Source organism: Rattus norvegicus, chromosome 4 (assembly GCF_036323735.1).
Source record: "Rattus norvegicus strain BN/NHsdMcwi chromosome 4, GRCr8, whole genome shotgun sequence".
Lineage (NCBI taxonomy): Eukaryota > Metazoa > Chordata > Mammalia > Rodentia > Muridae > Rattus > Rattus norvegicus.
Window position 1 is genome coordinate 6,338,977 of NC_086022.1, and position 15,808 is coordinate 6,354,784.

At 40.5% G+C, this 15,808-nt stretch overlaps 1 protein-coding gene across 3 annotated transcripts in view; it reads right to left on the reverse strand.

Annotated features, from left to right (window-relative positions):
- Ube3c (ubiquitin protein ligase E3C) overlaps positions 1-15,808 on the reverse strand; it is a 101,255-nt gene that overhangs the window by 15,146 nt on the left and 70,301 nt on the right. For 2 of the 3 annotated variants that reach the window (NM_001427087.1, XM_039108546.2), the window contains 3 exons: positions 6,482-6,694; positions 905-1,093; positions 697-763 (listed from right to left, as the gene is read on the reverse strand). In NM_001427087.1, coding sequence (NP_001414016.1) covers positions 697-763; positions 905-1,093; positions 6,482-6,694 — 469 coding nt within the window. The remainder of the gene's footprint in view (positions 1-696; positions 764-904; positions 1,094-6,481; positions 6,695-15,808) is intronic. The other variant, XR_005503372.2, reaches the window with a different exon arrangement.

Below are 15,808 nucleotides of genomic sequence, written 5' to 3' on the forward strand. Positions count from 1 at the left end.
CTTTTCTTTTTTTCGGAGCTGGGGACCGAACCCAGGGTCTTGCGCTTGCTAGGCAAGTGCTCTACCACTGAGCTAAATCCCCAACCCCCATATTAAGACTTTTATGCAAATGTTTTAATCTTCGTCATGCAATAAAATCCTTGTCTACACAAAGGGCCACTGTATTTGTATTTTTCACAAAGGGGTTCCCTATTTAGCCCGTGCTGTCCAGGAACTATGCAGATCAACCTGGCCTCAAACTCAAGAGATCCTCCTGCCTCTGGCTCCCAAATGCTGGATTAAAGGTGTGCACTGCCACCACCACCGGGTTCTACCTCATTTTCTTTTATTCATTCTTTGTTTTTAGTTTGCTTTTTGAGAGGGGATTTCTCTGTGCAGTCCTCTAGCTGTCCTGGAATACAGGGCTTCCCCCTGTCTCTGCCTTCCAAGTGCTGGGAATAAAGGTATAAGCTACCACTGTCTGTTTTGTTTGTTTTTTGAGCCAGGGTATCTTTATGTAATTGCTCTGGCTGTCCTGGAACTTGCTGAAAATTATAAAACTGAAAAAAGGCTCACACTGTAATTGCTGGTAGCCGTGCAAGTGTTTGAGAATAGTAGTTCACAGTAAGGTGGGCAGAGATAGGGATATATATATATAAGAGGTTACAGTGACAACTAACCTATGGGAAAGGCACAGTCTAATGTGGTGCTACATACCTGAATAGTTTGTAAAGGATTTTAGGTCCTCCAGACTTACAGGAACTTGTGCACCAGAAATTAATACCTGGGGGGGGGGGGGGGTATGGGAGGGTGGGGGGGAGGGAGAGGGAAGAGGTAAGGTTAAATTGTAAACCTGAAGGAATATTTTCAGAAAGTGTTTTATTTCCTGAGACAACTGTGTTTTTGAGAGTAGTAACCATGATACCTGAATTTCCTGTTGGTCAAACATTCGGAGCCACTCTAGGCTCACAACATTGGCCAGGCCCTGTCGGAAAGCTAGGCAGTGCGGTCGGATCTGCTTGTTCAGTCGGTAGTCAGCCACCAGGTGGATGTAGGCAATTCGGTTGGCCCCAGTTACAGGGATGTCTTTCCCACCAAATTTTAGTTCAACCACCTGTAAACAGAAAGCACAGGGCTCTAGAAGTGTGAAAACAGGAAAACAAAAGTTTTAGAAAATAAAAATCCAACATACACCAGCAGCACAGGCTCATGATGGGATAGCTATGACAAGAGGCAGCACCTTGTTTCTTTCCCATCGTTAAGCATCCTGTCCTAAACTAGCACTGAGAAATAATGGAATTGTGGCAATTTCATTTTGAATCAAAGGATCATTTTAGTCCCAGAGAGAATAAGGTACTCATTCTGGAGAGCAAACAGTCATTATACTTCCTTTAGTCTTTTTAGAATGTTGCCTCTGTTGTAGAACGTTTGATTTAAAGGACAGTGGTAAATAATTCTGAAGGGAAGGAGAAAGATATATTGACTGACACGCCTATTAACTCCACCACTTGGAAAGCTAAGGTAAGAAGAGCTCTAGTCTGTCCTGAGTTACACACAGAAAACTCTGTTAAAAATAAAATTCAAAACAAACCAAAACATAAAGAAAAAGGTAAAACAAAAATGCCACATACACCCCCTTTACAGCTACACTGTTTTTTTCCCTTTATTTTATTTATCTTGTTTTTCAAGACAAGAGCTTCTTTGTTTGTAGGCCTGGCTGTTTTGGAACTTGCTTTGTAAACCAGGCTATCCTTGAACTCACAGAGACTGGCCTGGCCCTGCCTCTGCCTCCCCAGTGCTGTGAACAAAAGTGTGTACCACCACCACCTACTGGCTGCACTGTGTTTCTAAATCTAGAATGAATCTGAAAAATAGCTCTTTAATGTCACGGTAGGGCCAGTGTGACAGTAGTTCAGTGGAAATGCAGTTCTCACCTTAAGATGAGTTCTTGCCTCAGCAGTAGGTATGTTGTGACTATGTCAACTTTCACATATAAAGATTACCGCAGATGTGGTAGCATTAGCTATCAGAGCATGCTCTGAAATGCCTTGCTTATAACTGCGTATTAGAAATGCTGGAGAGATGGCTCAGTGGTTAAGAGCACTGACTGCTCTTCTAGAGATTCTGAGTTCAAATCCTAGCAACCAAATAGTGGTTCACAACCATCTGTAATAGGATCTGATGCCCTCTTCTGGTATATCTGAAGGCAGCTACAGTGTACTCATATATAGTAAATAAATATATCTTTAAAAAAAATGTATTTCTGGTGTTAGTGGAGATTACCTATTCTGAGGGTAACGAATATATAATAAATAAGTGAAGGCTTTGTACTTATAATCTCAGCACTTGGAAAGTAAAGACAGTCAGCTAATTAAAGCCCATCCTGAGCCACATAATGGTGCCCAGGGGTGGGGTGGGGTACAAAATAAAGGAGCAAAGACATTTCTGTATTTCCACATTAACAATGGCATTACTACTAGTGAACTAAGATTGATGGCCTGAAACAGGCTCTGTGTCTGGGGAGCAAGAGGCAAGTTTTGGCTATAAGGGTGCCTATATTGTACATCACAAAACTACTGGCACCACCACTATCTTCCCCCAACTCTACTTTCTTTTCATGGCTCTTTTATATCTCTAGTCTAACAAGAACATACTATCTGCCTGAGTAGTGTTTTCTATACCTCCAAGTTTTACGACTTTACATAAAGGATATTTCAATGTGAGGTGAAGAACTTTACTTACATCAACCTATATCTGGTACCCCGCTCTTCCCATTTTATCAAAGTTATGCAGCTTTAAACCTCAATGATAAATGTGGTTGATTCTCTTCCTGCACTATTTCACATTTTAGACATTCAATTTTTCTTACTAATTTGCTTTCTCAATTTGGGACCCATCAAATCTTACAATGGGCTTTCAAGCCATTGTCTCCAAGCTAAGTGAGGACTGTTCATTACCTTAATTCCTCTGCTTGTATTCAGCCGACAGTTCATCTGTTAACCAGACCTTCTGAGGCTGGCTATTATATTTCCATATATAAAAACACCGCTTCCTTTAAATGGATTAAGGTAGGTAATAGATGATAATGTGATTGTAGGATGTGAAGACAAAGAAACAATCAAGTTTTCAGTTAAAAGGACTTCTAAGACCACCAATTATCTAATAGTGGAATTTCTAGTAACTTATAAAACACCAAATACTACCTTTAATTTAAAATCCTCTCTCAGGATAAATCTAAATACCTATGGTTCAATCTATGTTCATTTAAAAGTCACCCAAATGTGCACAATTCTAGGTTTGATGGGTACATTAAGACGCCCTTTGAAGACTGAACAGGAAGGTCACAGGTTAACGGGAGAAGAAATGACAGCATTATGAGATCCTGGGTTCCACTACAGTGCAATGAAAAAACGAAAACCAAACCAAACAAAAAAGCAGCATAGGGAAGCTCTCCTTGTAGGTGTCTTCCTCTGGCCCTTGTGAGTATCAGTTGTGACAATACCACAGCTTCTCCTGCAACAGGGAAGGCCCTACAACTTGTCTAAGGTCACACAGTCAAGAGAACCAAGGACTCCAATCAAGGCCTCTGACTTCAGCCCAACTATTCATCATTACTTATGGTCTGGTTACACACTTTGCCTTTTCCTCCTGTAAACAGGCATAATGCTCACACTAAAGGAAATACCCTGGTAACAGAACTGCTACTTCACAGAGAGGAATAGTGGCACACAGCACAGAGGGTTGCCTGCTTTTATCTACTTCTGCAGAAGTCCCTTAAATCTGCTCTACCACTGTGCTTTCCTACATTACCATCTATCACTTTTTTTTTTAAGATTTATTTATTTATTTTACATATGTGACATTGTTCTGTCATCAGACACACCAGAAGAGGGCATTGGATCCTATTACAGATGGTTGTGAGCCACTATGTGGTTACTGAGAATTGAACTCAGTGCTCTTAACTTTTGAGCTATCTTTCCAGCCTCCACCTATCACTTCTTAATGCAGTGAAACATTCTATGCTACCAGCAGCTGTCTTCGGTAGCAGTACCTCACAGTACTAATCATACATGCTGACCAGTTTTTATATCAAATTGATACAGGATAGAGTCATCTGGGAAGAGGGAACCTCAATTGAGAAAATGTCCCACCAGACTCATCTGTAGAGAATTTTCTAGATTGATTACTGATGTGGAAAAGCAAAGCTCACTGTGGGTGGTGCCATCCCTGGGCTGCTGGTCCTGGGTTCTATAAGAAGCAGGCTAAGCAAGCCACAAGAAGCAAGCCAGTCAAGTCAGCAGCATCCCTCTGCATCAATTTTGCATCTGGGTTCTTTCCTTGTTCCTGCTCTTTCTTACTCCTTAGGATGGACTATAAGCTGTAAAATGAATAATAAACCCTTTCTTCCTTAAGTTGCTTTTGGTTTGTGTTTTATCATAGCAACAGAAACCAAGATACATGGCAACAGGAACACACACACACATATCGGCTGTACAGTGAAAACATCCTTATGATGGTACAATTAAATTAAATTAAGGTACTTATGATTAAACAGCAAACACTTTATGAACTGAAATTTCTCTCCAATCCCCTAAATTTATTTTTCATGGTGATACATGAAAACAAAAACTGAATGCATTTATGGGTTCCTATGTGATGTGATGCTGTGACCTATGCTGCTATACATTTAAATTAGGTTAAACACATCTCCAACATTTATCATTTTTTTCACTGATAAAAGCAATCAAACTCCTTTCTTCTAGTTGTTTGAAATATAGTGACTTATCCTGTTATTATTATGTTGAATACAAACCAGAACTTTACTCGTATTTCATGCACTGATGACCTTTGAAAAACCTATATTAGAAGCAAGTGACAGGCTGGGTAGTGGTGGCTCAGGCCTTTAACCCTAGCATTCAGAAGGCAGAGATAAGGTGGATCTCTGTGAGTTCAAGGCAGAGTTAATTCCAGGAAAGCCAAGACTACACAGAGAAACCCCGCCTCGACAAACCAAAAAGAAAGAAAGAAAACAAACAAGTAACACTGAAAATTTAGAAGAATAAAATTTGCTGGGTACAGTGGCCCAAGCGTTAATCCCAGTACTTGGGAGGTAGAGGCAGGTAGGTTTGTGAGTTTGAGGCCAGTCTGGTCTACAGTAAGTTCAGAGCTATATAGTAAGACCTTGTCTCAAAACAAACAAACAAACAAACAAACAAACAAACAATCACAAAATGAAAAACAACTAATGCAATTACTGAACTCAGAAAAAGATTATTACTGTTCTATATCAAAGGCTACCAATGATGTTCAGAGGCACAGGGCCTCTATAGGCCTAGGACAGGCAGGGGTCTGGTTCCCAGCTCTAGCATGAACTGATAGCACAGAAGGGTTCCCACTGCAATTTTTAAGTCATGCTTGTTAATACTTCACATTTCATAATTCATGCTTCAACTCACATTTCATTTGGGGGGTTAGTAATGATCCAGTTGTGAGGTTGAGGTATGTTTTCTGCTCCTCTTTGCTGAGACAAATTCTGGACATAGCCCAACCTGACTTAGAATTTATGGATCTGGGGGTTGGGGGTTTAGCTCAGTGGTAGAGCGCTTGCCAAGCAAGCGCAAGGCCCTGGGTTCGGTCCCCAGCTCCAAAAAAAAGAAAAGGAAAAAAAAAAAGAAAAAAGAATTTATGGATCTGCTGCCTTAGCCTCCCTGGGGCTGGAATTACGGTATGTATGGCTTTGTAAGTATTTTTAAGGTGTTTTCTAAATTTTGGAAATACCAGAGAAGATAGGCCAGGCAGAGAAAACTATGTTTCTTCCTAAGAATAACATAATATTTTGCAACTGGCTAAAGTGATGCCTACCAACTCTGAATATATCCCAAGAGAATGCATTTTATGAAAGGTGACTTCTACAATGATAAAGCTGGTTTCAAGAAAACTAGTTTGGATCTTGAGTGGTGGTGGCAGTGACAGTGCGTATCTTTAGGCCCAGTATTTGGGAGGCAGAGGCAGGTGGATCAGAGTTTAAGGCTGGCCTGGTCTACATAAAGATTGCCAGGATACCCAGAGCTACAGAGTAAGACCCTATCTCACCACCACCCACCGAAAAAAAAGAAAGGAAAAACAGGTTTGTGTCAGGCATGAGGCCCCAGCACCTAGGAGACAGAGTAGGCAGATCTGTGTGTTTGAGAAGAGCCAGCTTCATCTATAGACAGATGTGAGGGAAGGATGGTTTGCCAGTCACTCCCCTGTAAGGAAATGAGAGAAGCTCCAGCTACAGCACAACTAGGGGTACAATTCAGAGAAGAAAGGACTGTTAGGCAGGGTATACTTACTGTCCCTGCAAAGATCCTGAGAATAGGAGTGACCTGGAAAGCTTGAGCTGCTGTTGCTGCCAAACTCCAGTCTAATGTTTTATCCAATTGAGGACAATGCCATGGTGACAGTGCACGAGGAATGCCTTCGTGAAGGCATTGAAAGATAAAATGTTTCCCCAGCTTACCTGGGCTTCTCCAAGGTCATTGTTCACCACAGTAAAGTTCAGTCCCAGCTCCTCCACATCCTCTTCATAGCTCTTAAGGAAAAGCAGGTTCTTGTAGACTTCAGGATCCAATGAGGCAAGATGGTGGATGTCCACATCTGCACTGGTTCCCAGTAGCTTGGACAGGAAAAAGCCAGCAAAGGGTAGTTCCACCAACATGTTTTCATATAGAGCCTTCAGACAGACCAAAGGGCAGACAGGGGATTAACAGTCAATATTATCTGTATACTTCTAATAACACAATACAAGCTAATTCAACAGTGACAGAGTCCCAAGAGGCAGGCCCTGTCTCCATGATAATGTGAGGTCAATGCATTTACCATGTGCCAGGCCAGGGCTGAAACCAGAATGCTAATACCAAATGGGATTTCTAAGAGCCAAATCCTTCAAGGTACAAATACCTATTGTAATAGGTCAGCAAATGTTTTCCACAAACAGCCAGATATGAATGGTCTAGGGTTATACTATATTAGGCACCAAGTGAACACGAACAGGAAACTAAACAAAGCAGAGTGCTGTCTCACAGTTCTCAGATGGGTCCTTCACTCCCCCTTCAACCTCCTGGCAGCTCTGGTCATCTTTAGAATCCATGGCTTCAGCTGCATCCTTCTACTTCCTGCCTCTGCATCTGGGCTGTGTCTGCTTTGTTTCATATCTTCCCTTTATCTTACAAAGACACCGGCCATTGAATTTTGGGACTAAACTTGACTATATATTTCCAATTGAGGGCATGTTCAAAGACAGGGTATGCTAGATCTATAACAGATTCTTTAGCCGCTATAGATGTGGTCACATCAGTACTGTGAATACAGCTGCCCACTCTACTTCTGCAGTTCAGAAGACTGCTGTTCTTCCAGAGGACCCAAATTCTATTCTCAACACCCACATCAGGGGGCTCACAACTACCTGTAACTCTGGCTCTAAATCATCCGGCCTCTGTGTTGAGCTCTTGAATACATATGGTACACATCTACATGCCTTTAAAAGGGGTAAAAATAAGAAATATGTCCTCATTGTAGGTTACTTTTGCAATTATTAACACTGTAGTATAGATAAACCTGGCATGACTATTTGATAATTTTTAATAATTTATTTTTATTTTATGTGCATTGGTGTTTTGCCTGCATATCTGTCTATGTGAGGGTGTCCAATCTCCTGGAACTGGAGTAACAGGCAGCTGTGAGCTCCATGTGTTTGCTGGAAACTGAACCTGAATCCTCTGGAAAAGCAGTCAGTGCTCTTCACCTCTGAGTCATCTCTCCAGCCCCTTTAATGAATTTCTTACTCGGTTATACCTGAGTAAATCCAGGGAATTCCCTCTGCAGATCTAAGTTTCATCACTCCTAAGACTTCTCATAATAATACAACACACACCAGGTTTTGCAGATGCTTTCATTTGCTGTGGTGTGATAGATTTACCTGGTGATGGACATGTTTGGTATTTCTACTTATGGACTTTCATGAACATGTATTTAGGAGCAGAGCATAGAGGTGGCTAGCACAAGGAAGACATTGTCCAAATATTTCTAAAATGCTAGCACCTCTCTCCTCCCACCAATGATGTGTGAGGACTGGCACTCACACTCCCATCTGTCAGTATTGCCAGCTTTTTAATCTTGGCCCTGGTGGTTGAGGCAGTGAGCATCTCACTGTGGCTGGAAGCTGCTCTTCCTGATACCCAGTGGATTAATTAGTGTTAATGAATTACTATGTAGATCTCCAGAGATTCCCTAGCAGAAATGGAAGTAAAATTATGTAAGGTTTCCAACATCAGGTCAGAGATTCAAGCCACAGAGTAAATATTCGAATGGTTCACAGTTGTAAAATTCAATACAAACTGAGAAATGCGCAGTAAGAGTTAAAAAAATTTTTTTTAGAGGCTGTGGCAAGGTGGTGAATTCAGGTTCTTATGGCCAAGCCTAATCTTTAGGACCATGTGGTGGAATGAGAGAACTTTACCTCCACATGTACACCACAGCAGATGAGCACTCCACAAACAAACAAACAAACAAACCCATCACTATACTCTTAGTGTCTTATTCTGACAGGAAAACTTGGAAACCAAAGCCAATTTTTGTCAAGTTCCTTGATTAACAGCTTGTTTGGTGCTCTTGAACACTCTTATAAACATAAGCATCATACCAAACAGGCCATGACTGACTCATTTTGCTAAGACTTAACATGTTAAAAAACCAATTCCTATGGAGCCACAGAAGTCTTCCTCCACAATTTTTTTCCCCTATTAGAATATGTCCAACTCAGATATCAGTGCTCATGTTGAGTCTGTGCTCCCTTCCTACCTCTCAGGCCAGCATCATGTCCAGGCAATGATAACTATGTAACACGATTTCCCCCATGGGCAACTCTTCTCAAAACAAACAAAACCCCAGACAACAAACAAACAACAGTTAATAATATTAACCTGGAACACTTATAAAAACCAATACTTCTAAATGAAAGATGAGTTCAAAGCCAAGGAGAACATTTTGCATAAAGCTGCATGATTGATCCTCATGTACTAGGAAAAAGTCCTCATTTACACAGTGGACTTTGAAAGCAAGCTGGAGTGTAAATCATTGGATGTTCAATATAGAAGGTCATTGTTTGCCATTTCTGCATTAGTAACAATAAACCAGAGAAATTTGTTAAATATATCAGGGTCACCTGAATTTTAAGCAGAAATCCCACGGTGACTCATAAAATGTAAATGCATAGGTATAATTTTTTACATAAGGCAGGTTTAAACCTTTAGAGCATTTAATATACAAGCACTAATAAATGATAGCACTGAACACTATGACTACATCAGCTAAATGGATTATAAATTAAATTTCCATAATGTATGCAACTGAGATACAAATGTAAGCATAAATCAAGGTACTTTCTAAATACAGGTTAGTTATATAACTCTAAAACTGTCTATTTTTATGTAAAATAATCCACTTAGCATTTTCAAGCCCATTGCACCACACTTATTCCTAAAAACATATCAATAACTACCTGTCAAAAAAAAAAAAGCAAAAAAAAGCTAGGTGTATAGAAAAGCTTGTACAGTATTTTCCAGTTATATACTTCACGAAATGTTTATAGCTAGAAATTGTGCCAAAATGGTTTGAAATGAAAAGGATTAATTATAGTAGAAACCTTTTAATATAAGTGAGTGCAGTCTCAATGTAATCAATGCAAATTGAGACTATCAGGAAAAAAATGTGAGCCACAGTACAGGCTACTTCTGTTTGCTGCCAAATAACTTCAGTAATTTACTACATTAAGAATCAATAAAAAAATAATGCTTTTCAAATGCATCTCTATCGATCTTCAGGTAGTTCTAAAGTGAACATTTATAACTTAATCTAAAAACTATAGGAAATGATGTCTTGCCTTAAAGCCATCCTAAATAAGCAAGCAGATAATTTTAATTATTTTTAATCATGCTAACCACATAGCTTAAAAAACAAAACATTTGCATGCCATTTACTCATTTATATTCTTTGGTTTTCAGTCACAGCCAGCTCCTGTAGCATTAGGCCACACAGCTACCCGACACTGAATTAGAGCTGGGGTTGGCAACCGAACCGTGCCTAATGCGCCAGATGCTGAGCCCCACTTTGTTGCCTGTATGAATGTTAGTTTCAACGAGTCCAATTGCTCATTACTGATCCAGTGGATGTGCAACTAGAGAAGCTATTGAACACATCTGACTGTTTTGTTATTTCAAGACCAGGAACAGCCATGGGGTTAATAGGGGGAGAGGAGATGATCTCAAATGGTTACTGCTATTTATTAGAGGCACAACTGCTTTAACTTTTGATGAAATCAACTGATGTCCTTTTTAAAAATTAACATATTTAGTTCTATGTAGATGTATGTGTGGGACTGTACATATATCGACACTGCACCCTTGAGTTTGTTAGCTACCTGATGCATGCTGGGAACTGCAAAAGCAGTAAGTGCTCATAACCACTGCATCCCCTCTCTAGACCTGATTTTTTCTTTCGTGGACTGTTCTGGTTTCACATCTAAGATTCAGGGATCACTGAAGAATCCAATGCATATCCAGTGCTGACTTTAGCAAAGAACAGCACCAGCTCTGTACATGGCTCTGTGCCTGACAAAGATACCCAGTGTCTCATGTCTTTTTCACATCTTAACTGCTGGAGACAGAACTGAAGATGTCCCTTTGGCACTGTTATTTCCAGCATATACATTCTCCTTGTGATAGTTACACTGGGCCAGGGCTCATAGCATCCTGCTAGCACTGTCAAGCCCTCTTTAGTTCAAGATTCTCGCTCCTGGGCTCAGAAGGTAAAATTGAATGCCAAACAAGCCTGAAACCCCAAGATCTATTTCCAAAACCCACAGTGGCACAGTTGGCCTCTGACCTGCAAAAGTGCACTGTGGCATGCACCCATTTTCACATTACATACATAACAACAAAAATGATGATAAAATTAAAATACAAAAGCTTTTTTACTCCAATAGTCCTGTGACAACCTTTGGTGACTTCAATCACCCAACTGGCCACCACCTAACATTCTAGCTATTTATTCTTGTCAACTCACTAGCTCACCTTGGCTACTTTGTCTTTTGAACCTATTCTACTGACCCTCACCCAGAGTGCCTTCACACTCTGGGTTTGACAGCCTATGCTAATCTCTGTCCCCCTTCTCCTTCTTAGCTCTTTCCCTCCTCCACTCAGACTAATTGCCTTTCCTTTCTTATTGTTTAATGTGTCTAAGTGTTTTGCCTGAAAGTGTGTGCTGGTGCTCTCAGAGGTCAGGAGTCAGATGCCTTAGAACTGGAGTCACGAATAGTTGTGGGCCACCATGGCAGGTACTAGGAACCAAACGTAGGTCCTCTGCAAGAACAGTGAATGCTTCTAACTGCTGAACCATCTCCCCAGCCTCCTGATTTTCTCAACAGTCCAGACTTTAGGATGGGATCCTGTGGTCATTGTCTGTGCTTTTAGTTTGTTTACACACAGTTCATCATTTCTTTTTCTTTAGTTTCTTGACATAGGGTTTCATGTATTGCAGGCTGGCCCAGCTCACGCTTTCTTGCCTCTAGTTCGTGGCCACTTTGATTCACTTAACCAAGACTTCAGTCAACTGACAACCCATGCTTCCCTGGGGAGATATTCTCAGGGTTAGCTCATCAAATTTGAGGAACTGGCAAGACGACACTTGCAAGCTACTTGTAAGGGACATATAGACTTCTACCATGTCCCAGGTGAAGCTACTATTTTTGGGTCATCCTTGGGGTCATCAGCCTCCTTCCCACATGGGCTCTATCCACTCATTTCCATTCCCTTTGAAGTGTACCTCCCATGACTTCACTCAAGCCTTTCTACTTTTACCTATGGACATACTCTGGGGGAAAACATTGAGAATTATTAGCACCCTGCCTGTCTTTCTGTCTTCTTCTAAACACAGACCTCAAGTCACATTCTCAAACACCTGAACTGAATATACCTCAATGGAATCTTGCAGAGAATACTCTTTCCTCAAAGCATTAGGTCTGTACTTCATGCAGGGGGTGCGAGCAGCAGTTTGCTTGTCTAGTGCTAAAGAAAATGGCTTTCATTTTACTGCTTGTTAGTCTCAATGGACACAGTAGTTCCCAGATGACAGTCAGAGACACAGAGCACAGAGTGTACCTTAGCTACAATGATGCTATACTCCTTGACCATCTGCCCAGGTTTTGCTTCCATCCATGCAAAGTGATGTCTATACTGATAAATGACAAAGCCATCTCTTCTCTCTGTTCTCATGTTATTTGACCCATCAGTAACATCACATAGTAATTATCCTCTTTTCCCTTAAGACAATCTTTATCAGGCTTCTGAAACATTGCATTATCCGTGTTTTCTCTTTCTTTTGTGGAACTCTGTTGTCCCATGGGGCTTTGGTCCCAAGTTCCACCCCCTGTGTGCATCCCTTCCAGTCTGCAGCTCAGTCCAGACCTTGTTCTTGAATAGTGTCTGCCTAAGGTATCTAAACCCTAAGACATGCCTCAGGTATCTAGAGCAATTCCTTACTCACCTTTCCCTAGCTTAGCCAATACCACCTCTAGCCTTCTGTTCTCAACAAACCAGGCAGACTCCTTCCTATCCTGTTCCTTTATCCCTTGACTATCAACAAATGCCTTGTATGTTACTCCCTTTCAGCACTACACTAGCAGGGTTCTGATTCCACTGTCACCAACCTCTACCTAGCTTTCCCATTTGAGTGCTAGCTCTACCTATTTATAATATCAAAGTTAAACACAAGCAATCAAGATCAGAAGTTCTCTAACGTACACTTGAGATTGGACTCAACTACTTATAGCCGCCTTTCTAAGATGAGCTTGTTTAAGAGCAAAACATAGGTGCCATGCCATTGTTTTTGTTGTTTTGTTTCAATGAGATAAGGTCTCACTATTTAGTCCTGGAACTTGCTTATGTAGACCAGGCTGGCTTTAAACTCAAGAGATCCTCCTGAGGCTGCCTCCCAGTGTTGGGGCTAAAGGTGTACGCAACTATGGTTGGCACAGTCACTAAATTTAAATGGTGTAAAAGATTCTGTCTTAGTTTTGGAAGGCCTGTGCTACTGTCAAGATCATAAGAAAGACAAGAACCTTGGTTTGATCGAAGTGGATGAGGCAGGGGATACAATGTACTATACTTAGGTTCAAAGATGACTGCAGAGGAGAGGAGCTGTGTCACATGAAGGATGATGCAAGCAAGGGTTCAAGTGTTCATCTCATATTTTACAGATTTAAGCCTCAGAACTCAGAGAGCATTTTCTAAGGGACACTAATGACATATAAGAATAAATTTTTTCAGCTTCCAGAAAGGTCAAGATCAACTGCTAACTGTCAACAGCTCACTTTATGATACATTAACTGCATACTTACTCTACTGAAATACACAATTATAAAGCATGCTGAAGTTACACAGTCTGCTAATTAAAAATTTCAAATATATTACTATGGTATTACCAAATAATCTGATTTATAGGCATTCTGTTCCAATTAAATCAATATTCTGAATCAAGGGGAAATTTTCAAGTAGAATTCAAATACGATAAAAGATTTGTTCCAATAAATATTCTGAACTTAATTGGCCTAAATGGACTAAGGTGCTTCTATCTGTGAAAAAGTCCAACATGACACGACCACATCCCAAGCTGTTTACTTATCCCTGTCTAGAGCCTGATTTACAAGCAACAAAGTGCAGCCATGACCCACAGCCCAGTCAGGAGCCATCTGCTAATGGAACTTTTAACTGAGAAGTGACCAGTGACAGGAGGTAATTCTTCCTGTGCAAAGCTGCTCTGAAGACCTTTGTGCACTTTATCACAGTAAACAATCACTAACATATGCATTAAGAAAATTTAAATATATTATGATCCAATAAATACTATAATCAATCAATAGATGGTTTTCTTCTTCAGATTTAACGTTCAGGTGTCATGCTATTAGTTCTGTACGAGTGCATTCATTTGGATGCAGATGCCCTGATGCAAAGTTAACCACTTACAATCAGACAGTAAATAGACATTTCAGAAACCCCCGAGGAATTCCCATGCAGAAAACTGAGGAACTAAACCAACCACCATTCTCAAGGAGCTACAGTTTTAAAAATGATTTAATTAATTCACTTCTGTTTTTATTCTGCAGTTTTGAGGGATCAACAAACTTTTGATCACTGAGCTATGTGCCAAGTCCTTGCTTTTGAAACAAGGTCTTGTTCAGCTAGTCTTCAACTCACAATCCTCTTGCCTTAGCATTCTAGGTGCTGGAATAAAAGCATGTGCCATCACAGTCTAATTTTTTAAAAAGATTTATTGTATGTATGTATGTATGTATGTATGTATGTATGTGAGCACATTGTCACTGTCTTCACACACATTAGAAGAGGGCATCATATCCCATTACAGATGTGGTGAGCCACCATGTGGTTGCTGGGAATAGCAGCCAGTGCTCCTAACCACTGAGCCATTTCTCCAGGCCCCTAAACTTTAACTTTTGGTTAACAAGTATTAATTGTACATATGAGTGGGGTGCAGAGTGAATATTTCTACACATGCCTACAGTGTTCAATGATCAAATCCAGTCTCTCTCATCTATTCTTTTTTTTTTCCTACCTTTTATATCATTCTACATTCAGGACAACTAGTTTTTAGCTTCCACATACCAGAGTGCACGTGTATGTGTTTTTCTGGGTCTGAACTATTTCACTCGACACAATGTTTTTGAGTCCCATTTATTTTCCTGCAAATGGCATGACCTCATTCTTTGTAGCTGAATATTATTTCATCATGTGTGTATACTATCATTTAGAACTTTATCTGTTCTACTGTTAAGCACCAATATAGGCAACAAGGACATGCTGACTTCATTTTCTCTGGGAATACATTAGGCCTTATAAGAATGAGCTTACATACCTGAGAGTTGTAGTTATTCTTTGAGGAACTTCTAGAGTCCATATATACATCTTCACTAACTATGCACTCCTCCCCCTTCTCATAAGCACTTCACCCTCCCTCCTCCCATAGCCCAGGCTAGTATGGAACTTAAAATAAGCATCCTGCCTTCCAAGTATTGGGATCATAGGCATGAGCCACCATGTCTCCTATGTCTTTCAATAGTGGCTATTCTAACTGGATAGGATGCTATTTCAATGTACTTTTATTTGCATTTCCCTGACAGCTAAAGATATTGGAGTTTTACATACACACTCTGCATTACTCTTATTTATTTAGGGAGGAAGCACATACCATGACACGCATATGGAAGCTACAGGACAATTTGTGGGAGTTGTTTTTCTTCTTTTATCATGTTGAATACAGAGATCAAACTTAGGTCATCAGGCTTGGTGCTAAGTGTCATGTGTTGGTATGTTATGTGTACACTACAATGTTACTTGATATATCACCAAATATGCTACATCTTTCCTCTATAAGACCTGTAACATAGGCTGGGCATGTTGGGCCATGCCTTTAATCACAGCACTCAGGAGGCAGAAGCAGGCAGAACTCTGCCATAGTGGGTCAGGTGAAGAAGGGAGGTCAGATGAACCACCTCCTCCCTTAGTTGTGTTGAGTCCTTAGCTGCCCTACTACAGGCTGGGTACTTTGTTCCTCAAGTTATAATAGTTTTGAGTCTCATAATAGTTTTGAGTCACTGAGTCTGGAGTAAAATCTTTCCTGTGTCAATATGTTGTTGTAGTAAATATTTACTCTCAGTTGGGGGCGTCTACCCTGCCATTGATCATTCAGTTCCCAGATCAATCAGCACCAGAGCTGG